The sequence below is a fragment of the Carcharhinus amblyrhynchos genome, chromosome 7 (assembly GCF_965287045.1).
Source record: "Carcharhinus amblyrhynchos chromosome 7, sCarAmb.v2.hapA, whole genome shotgun sequence".
Lineage (NCBI taxonomy): Eukaryota > Metazoa > Chordata > Chondrichthyes > Carcharhiniformes > Carcharhinidae > Carcharhinus > Carcharhinus amblyrhynchos.
Window position 1 is genome coordinate 39,715,642 of NC_137330.1, and position 15,623 is coordinate 39,731,264.

At 41.3% G+C, this 15,623-nt stretch overlaps 1 protein-coding gene across 1 annotated transcript in view; it reads right to left on the reverse strand.

Moving 5' to 3' along the window:
- Positions 1–15,623, reverse strand: part of nbas (NBAS subunit of NRZ tethering complex) — a 240,443-nt gene that overhangs the window by 124,371 nt on the left and 100,449 nt on the right. Inside the window, exon 31 of the mRNA XM_080192176.1 lies at positions 1,925–2,037. Coding sequence (XP_080048302.1) covers positions 1,925–2,037 — 113 coding nt within the window. The remainder of the gene's footprint in view (positions 1–1,924; positions 2,038–15,623) is intronic.

Consider the following 15,623-nt stretch of genomic DNA (forward strand, 5'->3'; position numbering starts at 1 on the left):
CAATCATCACCAAACATGCCCCTCTCTGAACTTCTGATGGAAGTAATGTCATTGATGAAGCGGCTGAAGATGGTTGGGCCTAGGACATCACCCTGAGGAACTCCCACAATGTTCTGGAGCTGAGATGACTGACTTCTAACAACCACAACCATATTCCTTTGCGCAGTTATGAATCCAAAAAGTTCCCCCACGTCTCCCCAATTCGCATTGATGCTTGTTTTGCTAGGCTTCATGATACCACATTCAGTCAAATGCTTCCTTGATATGAAGGACAGTCACTCTCACCTTTGAAGTTCAGCACTTTTGTCCATGTTTGAAAAAGGCTGTAATGAGATCAGGAGCTGAGTGGCCCTTGTGGAACCCAAACTGAGCTTCAATGAGCAGATTATTGCTGAACAATTATTGCTCGATAGTCATGCTGATGGCCCCTTCTGTTGCTTTGTTGATGATTGAGAGTAGACTGATGTGGTGATTGGCTTTGTCCTATTTCTTGTGTGCAGGACATACCTGGGCAATTTTCTACGTTGGGGGTAGATGTTGTAACTGTGCTGGAACAGCTTGGCTAGCTGTACAGCAAGTTCTGCAGCACAAGTCTTTAGTACTATGGTTAGAATATTGTCAGGGTACATCCCCTTTGCAGTGTTAGTGCCTTCACCCATTTCTTGGCAACACATGCAGTGAACTAAATTAGCTGCAAACTGGCATCCATGATATCGGGGACCTCTGGAGGAAGCAAAAATGGAGCCCACTCAACAGTTCTGGCTGGAGATTGTTGCAAATGTTTCAGACTTATTTACTGCACTGATGTGCTGGCTGCCCCATTATTGAGGATTAGGATATTTGTGGAGCCTCCTCCTCCAGTGAGTTGTTTAATTGTCCACCACCATTCACAGCTGGATGCGGCAGAAATGCAGAGCTTAGACCTGACCCATTAGTTGTGGAACTGCTTAGTTCTGTCTATTGCTTGCTGCTTATGCAGCCTGACGGCCAAATAATCTTGTATTGTAGCTTCACCAGGTTGACATCTCCATTTTAGGTATGTCTGGTGTTGCTCCTGGCATGCCCCCTAATTGAAATATAACTTAATAATGTAAGATAACGTAAACTTCATTTCCAATCAAATGAATTTCCTGAATTTTCCAATTCAGGAAAAACGTCTTTATAGAGTGCTTAGAATATGTAGCTACCTATCATGAGACAGAGGCAACCAGCTTTTAAGGCAAAGCTATATAAGCATCTGAGGGCAAAAGTAATTTTAAAAATATGCAGATAAGGTTAGATGAAGTAGCTGGGAGGATACATAAGTGCTGGCACAGATTAGTTGGGCCATATAGCATATTTCTGTGGTGTAATTTCTGGGAGATGCAGAAAGAGCTACCACTGGCAAGAGGATGCAATTGCAGTGCATATAAAGGCACTGAAGTTTATATTGAAAAAGACTGACAAAATGTGACAGCAGGAAGTAATGTTTTGAGGAATTTAAGGTCAATTTTAAAAAAAGTTTTAGATCTATAAGTTGCACACTTCCTGTAAATGCTGCTTAAACAGATAACAGTTTACAACTACACCGACTTATAATTAAAAAATATACTTGCCTCCCATAGCATGTCAAAGCTGTAGGTTCTTTTCTCCATCGTGCTGAGGAAGGGCCAGCGATCTATGAGATGGCCAATTTGCCTTCTTGCTCTGCCTTCCTCCTACCCCAAACTTTGTCTTTTCCACATCATTGGCCAAATATTATCAAGGGTTAAGCCATATAAATCCATCCAGTGGGTTTGTTCAACTGTTTCCATTCCCCCTCACCTCTTGCCTAGTGTCTCCTCCCACTGCTTCTACTTTGTCTCTACTATTTTGCCTCATGTTCTTTTATGTGCAACATTTGTTTTGGGCACAGTATCAATTATGCAAAAGAAAGCTCTTATACCTTGCATGGGCAAGATCTTCATGTTGAAATCCTCGAGTAGACAGAGAGCATTAATGAGATCCAGCTCTTCTTGAATGACAGGGGAGCAGTCTGTGATGAGTTGTAAGCAGCATCTAGTAACAAAGTAAGGAATGTCGAGACAGTAAGAACATAAGAACATAAGAAATAGGAGCAGGAGTCGGCCAACTAGCCCTTCGAGCCTGCCCTGCCATTCAATAAGATCATGGCTGATCTGTCGTGGCTCAGTTCCACATTCCCGCCCTCTCCCCATAACCCTTAATCCCCTCTCTCATCAAAAACCCATCAACCCGCGTCTTAAAAATATTTAGCGAGGCAGCCTCCACCACTTCAACGGGCAGAAAATTCCAGAGATTCACCACCCTTTGAGTGAAGAAATTCCTCCTCAACTCTGTTCTAAACTGCCCCCCCCTTTATCTTGAGGCTATGCCCCCTAGTCCTACTATCCTTTCTGAGCGGGAAGAGTCTCTCCACCTCTATCCTATCCATCCCATTCATCATCTTATACGTCTCAATGAGATCTCCCCTCATTCTTCTAAACTCTAACGAGTACAAGCCTAATCTATTCAGCCTCTCCTATAAACCTCCTCTGCACTCCCTCCAAGGCTAAAATATCCTTGCGTAAGTACGGCGCCCAAAACTGCACACGGTACTCCAGCTGTGGCCTCACCAATGCCCTATACAGCCGCAGCAAGACCTCCCTACTTTTATATTCAATCCCCCTCGCTATGAAGGCCAGCATCCCATTCGCCTTCCTGACCACCTGCTGCACCTGCAAGCTGGGTTTTTGCGACTCATGCACAAGAACCCCGAGGTCCCTCTGCACCGTCGCCTGCTGCAGTTTTTCTCCACGTAAGTAATAATCCTTCCTACCATTATTCCTACCAAAGTGGACCACCTCGCACTTGCCAACATTAAATTCCATTTGCCATTTCCTGGCCCAATCGCCCAGCCTATCTAGATCCTTCTGTAGACTCTCCACACCCTCCGCACAATTTGCCTTTCCACCAATTTTGGTGTCATCAGCAAATTTCGACACCCTACACTCGGTTCCCTCCTCCAGATCATCTATATAAATGGTAAATAGCTGAGGCCCCAGCACCGACCCCTGGGGCACTCCACTAGTCACCAACCGCCAATCCGAATAGCACCCATTGACCCCCACTCTCTGCCTCCTATTTGACAACCAGTCCTCTATCCACGCTAACACCCTACCCCCAACTCCATGCCCCCTGACCTTCTGCAATAACCTCTTGTGAGGTACCTTGTCAAACGCCTTCTGAAAATCAAGAAAGACCACATCCACCGGCTCTCCTCTATCCACCGCCCTAGACACATCCTCATAGAACTCCAGTAAATTTGTCAGACACGACTTCCCTTTAACGAAACCGTCCTGCGTCTGCTCTATCAAGCAGTTCCCCTCAAGATGCCTCGCTATTTCCTCCTTGATGACGGATTCTAACATTTTACCTACAACAGACGTTAAACTAACAGGCCTATAATTCCCCGCCTTTTGCCTGGCACCCTTCTTCAACAACGGCGTAACATTAGCCGTTTTCCAATCTTCCGGCACTTCCCCGGAATCCAGCGACGTCTGGAAAATAACCACCAAGGCATCCACTATCACCTCTGCCATTTCTTTCAGGACCCTTGGATGCATTCCATCCGGTCCTGGGGACTTGTCCACAATCAGCCCCTCCAGTCTGTCGAGCACCACCTCTCTAGTAACAGTAATGTCATCGACACCCTCCAGTCCTACCACCTTTCCATCTCTAACATCCGGCAAATTATTCACGTCCTCCTCCGTGAAGACCGAAACAAAAAAGTTATTCAAGACCTCTGCCATATCCCCATCCCCTACCTCTAAGTCCCCCTTCTCATCCTCTAAGGGACCAACGTTCACCCTAGCCAGCCTCTTCCTTTTTATATATTTATAAAAATATATTATATATTTATATATTTATAAAAGTAATTGAATCTCAAATCATGCAGGCAAGGTGACATACTCAATAGCCTTTAATTATCAGTCACTGAAATGGCACAATGTAATTGTGATTTGTCCAACAGTAAATGATCCCAATGTATATGATGACCCAGCGTATAAGGTGACCCAATTTCTCCAGCCCCAAAAATCACGTTCTTGCATGTACTCAGTGTACAAGTTGAATCCACTTTTTACCCATGACATGCTATACTCGTATTACTCATCAGAACCACAGAACCCTAAAGTGCAGAAAGAGGCCCTTCAGCCTATCAAGTCTGCACTGACCACAATCCCACCCAGGCCCTATCCCCATTTCCCCACATATTTTACCCACTAATCCTGCTAACCTATGCATCTCCGGACATTGGGGCAATTTTAGCTTGGCCAATGAACCTAACCCACACATCTTTGGACTGTGGGAGGAGACCTGAGCACTCGAAGGAAACCCACGCAGGCATGAGGAGAATGTGCAAACTCCACACAGACAGTGACCTGAGCCAGGAATCGAACCCAGGTCCCTGGAGCTATGAAGCAGCAGTGCTAACCACTGTGCCGCCCCCATCAGCCTCTATGTTTTACTGAAAAAACTCCTGATTTACTTACTGATACCTTATTATTGGGCAGAAGGAATCAAGCAGGTAATATGGACTGCGTTGGAGGTGCATTAGTGTTTAAGACACAAGAGCAGACCGTGAATGAACAACAAAGAGAAGTGAGTCTTCCAACTAAATGAAACATGAAGCTGGCTTTAAGCTAAAATTTGCTAACTTATCAAATAATCATGCTGCAACAAGCAAATTCAGTGTTAGTAAACAATTGGTGGAAGAATGGAAGAAGGAGGAATTTGTCCTGAAGATGTCCAAGACAAAACGCGCCAGGAGAACCGCAACCAGCCACTGGCCTGATCTTGAGAAACATTTACGGGAATGGGTCTTTGAAAATCATCTGAATGTTTAGATGTGACCAGAAATGCAATGCATATATGCGCAGTTAAGTGGACCCAAATCAAACCGTGAATCTAGCAAAGATTTCAGAGCAACAGCTAGTTGGTGTGGCCATTTTATGAAACAAAAACAGGGTAGATGTTGCAACATAGGACCATGATGGCGCAGAGGCTACCAAAGTCCTCAACTGAAAAATGATTAGTTTCCAGTGATGCATCATCAGGCTGCAGTAAACACACCAGTACCCATGCCACGTGAGCCCATGAATTTCAAAATGCCTAGCAACTGAACTGTGGAATAAAATGGTTTGAGTGGTTGGATAGATGAGGGTGGAGTGAAGTTATAAATTGATAATGAATGGAATAGCTGCCTCAGCAGTTTACCAAAACATAGCTGATTGGTGTAGGACATGTTCAGACATCATATAATGGATGAGATCAAGAGGCACTCAAATTTCAGTTGTACCAGGGGCTCGAACATCCTGAATTTAACTTTTAGATCTGTGCCTCATAAGGCTATTCACATTGAATGAAATAGGGGGTTGGTTGACAGAAAAGGAAACCTTTGCAAATAATGGAAATATGCATGCTGCTACGCTTGATGTTTTGTATGGTTTCAACATTAAATGCTTTTTTTTTTGAAACTAATGCACCAAGTGTCATCAAATTATACAAAAAATGCAGAATATCCAATTCAATGGATGAAGGTAAAGATGATTTGTTGTGGAGGGAAGTATTCAAAACTGAAAGTGCCACATCTGCTTAAGAGTGGAATCCTTACTATGATGCTACAGCCAAAGTGACTCAGAACGAATTTGATGAACTCTTTGCATTGGATGCTGGGGGCAACAAATTTGATTAGTTTTAAAATGCTTTTATTATGGTTAGAAGTATCTTTATAAAATTAATTCATTCAATAAACCACACCACATAAATTTATTATGAACTACCAGTGTTTTGTTTTCACATTTTAAAATGGTGAACACCCACACTGGCAGTTTACATTTTATACTCAGTTTATAAATCAGCTCCAGTTTGTGAAAGGACTTGCGGAAGCTTCAATGGTTGACATGTATGCCGTGATCTATGATATTTGTGTAGAGTAGCCTAGTGTAAAAACCAGCTACAAGATGATTTTCTTATTCCTAATTTTATTTATTAATTTATCAAGTGTCATCAGATTTTTTAAAAAATGCAGAATATACAATTCAGTTGATTCTAAAGAAATATTAAAAGACGGAAATATTTTAAATTAACTTCCAATATCAGAACTGCCCGTGTGGTTTGGGCATTTTATCCACAGACTTTTTGTTTGTATTTGGTAAGATGAAAATAAATACACATTTTGCTTTGCTTTTGTTAACGTTCTTTCTTACAGCACAAACACCATGTAGTTGTGCCTTTTCTGAATTATTCAGTGTGACACAAATAAGCTCCAAATTAGTACAGGAGAACATACACTCTCCTAATCGGGGAATATATGCAAAACCACAGCATTTTGCAGTGAAAATTCCAGAAACATACTAGAGGAAACCATGAAATCTGCAGCAGAAATGTTACCTTGCTGAACACACAGAAGAGGCAGAAAACAATCCCTAACTTCTTCATGAGATCAGATTAGGGCACATTGTAAAGTCAGTAGTGTTTCAATGAACTGTAAAGTGTTAAAATTATTTAAAGTTATTGCAGACAGCAGAGTTGAAAAGTTTCAAGGAACTTGCATTTATTAAAGTTCACTTTAGAATAGAATATCTATACTGCAGGAGGCAGCCATTTGGCTTATCAATTCTGCCCCAATTCTCCAAAAGAGCATCTTACTGAGGCCCACAAACCCCATACTCCTTCGAGGAAGTCACAGAGCATCACGTCAAACATGGTCAAGGAAACCTCCTGTTCATTATCATGTATCATTCAGCCCACAGCTGATCAGTACTCCTCCATGATGAACATCACTTGGAGAAAGCATAAGAATGTGGCAAGGGCACAGAATGTACTTGAGTGGAGAACGTCAAAATCCATTACTAAGAGCGATCACCAACAGTCCTTGTAGAGATAAAAGTCTCATCTTCACATTGAGAATACCCTCTTTTCAGTCATGTGGAACTAATATCATGCTAAATGGGATACGTTTCAAAAAGATCTAACACCACAAAACTGGGCATCCATGAGGCACAGTGGGCTATCAGCAGCAGCAGAATTTTACTCAACCATGATATTTATCCTCATTGCCCAACATATCCTCCAATCTACCATTACTATCAAGCCAGGGATCAACCCTGCAGGAGGGTATGCCAGGAATAACATCAGGCATACCTAAAAATGAGGTGTCAATCTGGTGAAGCTATAATCCAGAACTACTTGCATTCCAAACAGTGTAAACAACAAGTAATTGACAGTGTTAAGCAATTCCACAACCAATGGATCAATTAGATCTAAGCTCTGCCATCTGAACACGTACAGCCTTGAACCGTGGTGGACAATAAAACAACTTACTGGAGGAGTCCAGTATAATAGATGAGGCTGAAGCATTCGCAACAATCTTCAGCCTGGATGGCACATCACAGCTTCCTCTGGAGGTTCTCAGCATCATAGATATCAGTCTTCAGCCAAGTCAATTCACTCCAAGTGATATTAAGAAATGGCTGAAGGCACTGGATATGGGCCCCGACAATATTCCAGCAATAGCCCTGAAGACTCATGCTCCGGAACTTGCCACGGTACAAGCTAAAGCCTTCCATTGGTTGGAGTCATACTTGGCACAAAGGAAGATGGTTGAGGTGGTTGGAGGTCAATCATCTCAGCTCCAGGACATCACTACAGGAGTCTTTCATGACAGTATCCTAGGCCCAACCACATTCAGTTGCTTTATTAATGACTTTCCTTCTACCATAAGGTCAGAAGTGGGGATGTTCATTGATGATTGTACAACGTTCAGCACCATTTCCAACTCCTCACATACTGAAACAGTCCGGGTCCAAAGGCAATTTGGGATGGGCAATAAACACTGACCTAGCCAGCAACGCCCATGTCTCATAAATGAATTTGAAAAAAAATACTCTCTCCTTGTTCGGATGAGTGCCGCTCCAGCAACATTCCAGAAGTTTGACATCATCCAGGACAAAGCAGCCTGCTTGACTGGCGCCCCACAAACATTCATTCGTTCCTCCACCAACACACAGTGGCAGCAATGAGTCCGAACAATAGGATGCACTGCAGAAACTGACGAAGGCTCCTTAAACAGTGCCTTCCAAACCACCTAACGCTACCATCAGGTAGTGCAAGGGGGCACAGCCTCAAGATAAAGGGGGGGCGGTTCAGAACGGAGTTGAGGAGGAACTTCTTCACTCAAAGGGTGGTGAATCTCTGGAATTCTCTGCCCGTTGAAGTGGTGGAGGCTGCCTCGCTAAATATTTTTAAGAAGCGGGTTGATGGGTTTTTGATAAGAGAGGGGATTAAGGGTTATGGGGAGAGGGCGGGAAAGTGGAACTGAGCCACGACAGATCAGCCATGATCTTATTGAATGGCGGGGCAGGCTCGAAGGGCCAGATGGCCTACTCCTGCTCCTATTTCTTATGTTCTTATGTTCTTATTTATGGGAACGCCAGAGGTTCCTTTCCCAGTCATTCACCATCCTGACTTGAAAACATATTGTAGTTCCTTTCCTGTCACTGGATCAAAATCCTGGAACTCCTTCACTAATAGCACTGGGGCTGTACCTACACCACATAGACCACAGTGGTTTAAGAAGGCAGCACACCAACACTTCCTCAAGAACAATTTGGGTTGGGTAATAAATTAGCAGCAATGCCCACATCCCATGAATTAATTTTAAAAATTACATTGTGTTAGTGGGCTTTCTTGCATCAATGACAGAATTTGCTATGTTGCAAGGGAGGAGTTGACAGGAGATGGCTGCAGGAATATTTATTAATGATGGAAAAATGCAAAGAAGATTAAAGTTTTATATATCCCTTCGTATTTTGTGATATGGAGATGAATAGCTGGACAATTATACCTTTTTTTAATGAAGAACATTATATAAACACAGAACATGACAACTATATCTCCCTCAGATTGAGAAAAGTGCTTTTTACATAGCACAATTTCTGGGAAAAACTTACTGCCCAAAATTTAAGAGGCCATGTATCTTGAAACAAATTTCTGAATCTTCATGAGCAATGTCATAGATGCTCTGCTGGAATACATAACAAGGTTTTGTATCTAAGCTGCAAGCATATCATACACTAGGCAGCACACATTGTAACATTTTGAAAGCAGACTATAGGTGACTTTCACCCCTAAATGTTCAACAGTTAAAACTAACATATGAATGATCTCAGTGATGGGCAACTAACTGTAATTATCTGCTTTGCCGAATTAGAAAAGTTGCAGGCGGCCACATTAACAGATAAACAACATAAAAAAATTTCAGATCCCAGACTCCTCAAACAATCCCATCCACGAAGAAGTCATTAGTTGGGTCACAAAAAAAAATTTGCTCAAAATTACACAGAATCCACACAAAGAAATGGGCCATTTCGATTCAGCCCATTTGTAAGGTCCTACTTATACACTATGAGCCTTCTCCTTCTCTAATTACAACATTCCCCTCTGCGCTCCATACGCCTTGGCAACTGTTTGAGGCTAACCCAGGCTGTTTGTAACTTAGATGTCATATTTGACCCATAGGCAAGTTTCTGACCATATATCCTGCCATTACCAAACCCACCTTCGTAATATTGCACAATTCAGCCCTTGCCCCAGTTCATCTGCTGCTGAAAATCTCATCCATGCCTCAGTCACCTCTGGGCTTCAGTATTCTAACACATTTCTCTTCTGCTTCCCGTGTTCTTTTTCCAGAAACTTGAGGTAGTTCAAAACGCTGCTACCTGCATCCTAATTCACACCAAGTCCAATCCAGTCCACCTATGACTCCTCTGTCCCCTCATCTCCATTGGCTCCAATTTCAGCAAACACTCTTGAAAACACAGGTCAGAATTTTTAAATCATTGCATGGCTTCACAACCTCTCATCTCTATACACTACATAGTAAACATGTTGCATTGTAGGGACATGAATGCAAGACGTTGATGGTTGAAAGACAAATGAACACTCTGCTAATAACATACACTGACAGATTGAGCTGCAGTGGATTTTAATAACAAGCTTGCTGCAAAGAACCATAATGTAACCCTCTGCTGATCCAGAGTTCCAAAGGCTTATGCAGACTCATTGATCAAATTCCAATGATACTTGGAGAATAAGAATCAACAAATGAAACCAAGTACTCCAAGTGTATTTAAGCAGCTTTTCAACCTTATTTCATTATTTGAAAAGGGAAAGGGGCTTAAATAGTGGGCACCATAAACCTGGTGTTGATGCAGAAATGTTGTGATGATAACCCAGGCAAAACATTACCTTGGAAAAGAAAGACACTGGTGCAAGAATCAGATACCAACAGTCATGATTTAACTAATATTATTCATGAAGATTAAAGTGGAAGATGTAAAGTAACGCCTGCTATTACAGCAGTTTGTGACCATGAATTTCTAAATCAAGCCATGTTTGTTATTATTTGACATATCACAAAAAATTATGTTGGGGTGAATACTACTTATATAAATCCAAATCTTTCTAAACTTTGTGCACCGCTGGTAACTTCTGGATGAGTTTTGTTTCCCAGAGCAGAGAAAACAAATGAGAAACTTCTTCAATTAGGTTACTTCCCATCTTGAACATAAATAATCGAACGAGCATTACTTTTCTCAGGGAGAATAGGTTCCGTAATTGTTTCATTATAGAAAAGCCAGAGGAAATTCCCAATAAACAATGCAGTGTACACTCATATCTGAAAACAATTGTCAACGAGAAATGGTTGCATTAGCTCAGCCATGAAATAAGCAAAAATAACCTTCATTAGCAATACTGATATTTTTGAGACAGAGGATCTAGTTGCTGAAAGTAAGTTTCCATGCCATGACTCACTTTGATGACACCCTGCATAGTATACATGATTTTAGTTCAGACATTTTTATGACTGTTAAGACTGATAACTTCCTCAACACACTCTAGCACAAGTCTGGAACAAATGTAGATAAACGGTTGGTTCAGCTATGGATACATGATGAAGGAAAAATATGAACTTTTAATACAAATTTTCATGGAAAACTAAAAGGATAAACTGAAGGAAAACTAAAAGGATAAGCTGAAAATCCTTGATTACTTGCTAAAAGACCAGCATTTAATTAAAAGTATTAACAAAGGATAAAATACTTAATTGCTAAACTTATCCAAAATAAGATGGCGTGCTGTGGGATGTTTCACAAGAATCAAAGCTTTCATGGATAATATGATTGCTTCAAACTGTTGCAAGACTAACTGGAGTTTCAGTTTTAGTAAAGCCACAGGGCCAGGCAAGATTTGCTGTATTTGTGAATGACAAGGAGAGATAAGATAGCCGTGACAGAAACAGCTGTCTTATTGTGAGTCATGAGAAAGAAAGGATAAATAAAAGATACAGCAAACTGTTTTCTGCTAACAGATAGAAAAGCATCAGTTCTAATCAGGTTGAGAAATAAAGACAAAAGCAGATCAGGGAATGAACCCCTCAGTCTCTTGAAACAGAAGAGTGAATCAAACTTTCAAATGATATTAAAATTGTAAGCATCTTCATCCGTAAAACTGTTGTGTTGCAATGTCAATAAAACCTAATTACTTAGAAAATGTTTTAGTCTCAGCTTACACTTACACCTCAGTAAAGGGAGATTTAAAAACTGCAGTGACATTAAATGTTCTTTCCATGTACCTGATGTTTACTTTGCCAAGTATTATTAACCAATTATGCATAAATGAAAAAAAGGAGAAATCTGAAGATTTCACACATGGCTGAGCCCAATAAAGATTCTAATTCCAAACGTTCCAATGACTGAACATTCTTTCAGGAAAATAGGCACTCTGACACATGTGCAAAAATATATCAAGGCAGAGTCAATGGATCTGTTGCAGAGCCCTGTGTGTCAGGCAGCACTGAATACTTGCATGTATCCTGCGAAACACATTACTCTGAATTAGTTAGGGACTAAATGAACAAGATTTTCAGCTTAATGCCTTTAGAAACTGCCAAGAACATAGACGACACAAAGGTGAGGCACACATTTGACAACAGAATTATTACTGCTCTGAGGCAAAGCTTGCATCGGAAAGTGACCCCTGATGGTATTCAAATCACTGTCAAGCACATGAGAGCGTAAAATTACATCAACAAAGATAAAAGTTGCTGGAATTTTATCTGATAATGGAAGAATAGAAGAACACTCTTGATACTTCAGTGCAAAAGTCTGTTGCTTACAGAATAGCTGGCTATCAATAGCTTGAAAAGTGACAGGTAGAGACCCTAAAATAATTATAGAATGGATAGACAACACCAACAGTTCAGTCCTCTTCCCGTTTTTTCTCATGACTAGCTGGGCAACCTGTTTTTGTATATGTCAAAGGAACGGTTAACCAACATCCCAACTGTGACACGACAGCTGCTGTAGCCAAAAAATATCCTTCTTAATATGATCCTGGGCACTGGTAATGGGTCTCAGAATTACTCAAAGCTGTGTTTCATTGATCTAATATGAATGAAACAGGAGAGAATGGCCCTGGGAGCTCACAACATCAATTTTGCGTATCGTGAAGTCTCACGGCATTATGACAAGGCAACCTGCTGACCTACTTTTCTCCCTGAATCAGTAATTTTCCATGTTGAACATCACTTGAAGGAAAGATTGAGAGTTTCAAGGATATAGAATTTACTCTGAGCAGGGGACTTCAATCCCAAGATTAGCATGTGAGCATAATAACTGACTGAGCTAACCAAGTCCTGAAGGACATAGCAGCCAAACTGAACCAGTATTAAGTGGTCAGAGAAACAACATGAGAGAAGTCTATCTGACCACACCCTTGCTAATCTACCTTTTTCAGATGCATTTATTAATAGTACTGGTCAGAGTGCACACTGCTTGTGGAGATAAAGTTCTGTCTTCCTAGCAATGGACATCTTCTATTGTGCTCTATCACTGTGTTAAATGGGATCGATTCAAAAAAGACCTAGCAGCACCAAATTAGATATCCATTAAGTTTTGTGGGCCATCAGCAGCAGAATTACTTCCACGAATAATCTCATGAGAACCTGGGCATGTTCTCCTTCGACAAGAGAAGGTTGACAGGAGATTTGATAGCGGTGGTCAAAATCATCAAGGGTTTCAGCAGAGTAGGGGGAGAAATTGTTCCCATTGCTGGAAGGGTCAAGAATCAGAGAACACAGATCTAAAATGATTGGCAAAAGAACCAAAGATAATATCAGGAATTCTTCTTTTTAAAGCAACAAATGATTACACTCTTGAGTCTACTGCCTGAGAGTGTAGTGGAGGCAGATTCAATCACAGCCTTTAAGAGGAAATTGGAAAAGCACATGAAGGGAAAAAAATGCAGGGCTCCCAGGGGATGAAGACATGGTGGAGAACTTGTGAAAGTGGCCCCACAGAGAGCTAGCATAAACTCTATGGGCTGAATGACCTCATTCTGTAGGACTGAACGTTTGTGCTCCAGAATTACATAGAACTCTAATCAAGCCAATCTGATATAGCTCCAGCACAGGAATCCACCAACGCTGGAATCTAAGTAGAAAATAGTCTAGAAACTATTCACAAAATGCAAGACAAATCCTCTCTGGCCAGTTACTACCACATCAGCCTACTTCAATGATCAGTTATGTGATGGAAGGTATAGAAACAGTATTAAATAGTACTTACTCACCAACAAACAGCTAAATCTATAACCTGCTTAGGTTCCACCAGGTATATTAGACTTCAAAGTTTTTATTTCATCCTTGATCCAAAGATGTACAAGGGCTGGCTTCCAGAGATGAGGTGCAAGTAACCACCCCTACCATCAAGGCACTGACCCAGTGTGGCATTGAGGAGCCTTAGTAAAATTGAATGTAATAGGTAATTGGAGTTTGAGTGGGGCATGGGTGCTGCTCCCACTTTGTTGGAGTCATATCTAGCACAAAGGAAGGTGTTTGTAGCTGTTTGGAGGTTAATAATCTTCCACCCACAAAATTGGTGTAGTGGTTTCTATGTGCAGTTTCTTAGGCTAACCATCCTCACTTGTTTTAATGTTTTCTCTTCTATCATGAGGTCAGAAATTAAGATGTTTTCTTCTGATAGCAGTGTTTGATTCCAACTGCACAGGTAGTGGAGTAATTCATGCCTGGATGTAGCAAGACATGATCAACATTCAGCCATGGGCTGCTAAACGGCAACAACATTCTTGTTATGAAAGAGTCAGGTAATGACCATCACCAGGTTTAACCACCTTGTCTTGGTATTCAGTGGCATTAGCATTGTTAAAGCCTTCATCATTAACTTCCTGGGCAGCAGGGAATCTAGGGTCACCACTCAACAGAAAATTTATTGGACATGTCACATAAACGTTGGGGCTAAAGAGGGCAAGAGGCTTTGTATTCAGGGTTTCTGGATTCCCCCAACTTTTCTATCACAGGGCACAGTTGAGTCGTGAGATGGAATACTCACCCATTGCTTGGATCTGTAAAGCTTCAACCACACAAGAAGCCCAACAGCATTCAGGTCAAAGCAGCCCTTTTGACTCATCACCATCATAAACATTCACTTCCTCCAGCACTTTAGCACCATGCACAGTTTCACCAAAATTTTGTCAAAAGTGCTTCCACAACCATAACCTCGGTACCCTGACTTGGAAATATATTGTCATCCCTTCATCATTGACAATGGGGCAGGGCTTTCACTATATAGACAGCAATTGTTCAAGAAGGTGACTCATCACCCCCCTCTCAAGACAATTAGGAATGTGCAAAAAAATGTCAGCCTTGCCAGTAATGCCCACATCACATCAACGAACAATAAAACATGATATAAAAATTATCATTCTGCATTCAATGAATATGTCAAATGCTATGTCCCGGCTCTGTAAGCTTTCTATTTCTTTAAGAAAACTGTTATTGAACAATCAGAAAATATTTAGCAATACAAACACAAAAACATGAAATAATACAGGAAAAAATCCACTAATCATCATGTAGCCTGGATCAGTAAGTTTTTTTGAGAAATTAAACCAAGATCCTATTTGTCAATTTAGATGCACGTAAAATATCACATGGCAATATTGAAATAAATAGTGTTTCCAGTGTCCCGGATAACATTTATCTTCTAATCGACATTAAAAAAGCAAGAACATTCACTGGTCATTTATTGCATTTAGAATCATAGAAACCCTACAGTGCAGAAAGAGGCCCTTTGGCCCTTCGGGTCTGCACCCCACCCAGGCCCTACCCCCATATCCCTACATATTATACCCACTAATCCATGCATCCCTAGACATTAAGGGGCAATTTCTTAGCGTGGCCAATCAACCTAACCCGCACATCTTTGGACTGTGGGAGGAAACCCACACAGGCACGAGGAGAATGTGCAAACTCCACACAGACAGTGACCCAAGCTGGAAATCGAACCTAGGACCCTGGAGCTGTGAAGCAGCAGTGCTAACCACTGTGCTACCATGCATTTGTTATTTGTGTGACCTGCCTTTGCACATATTAGCAGCTATGATAAGGAATCACCCACATTAAATTCCTAATTTAAATCAGTTTGCCCCAGAGTTGGCTTTCTAACCCAAAAGCAAACCCATTCCTATTTCCTGGCACTGTCCCTAAGATTCAGCTTTGGGTG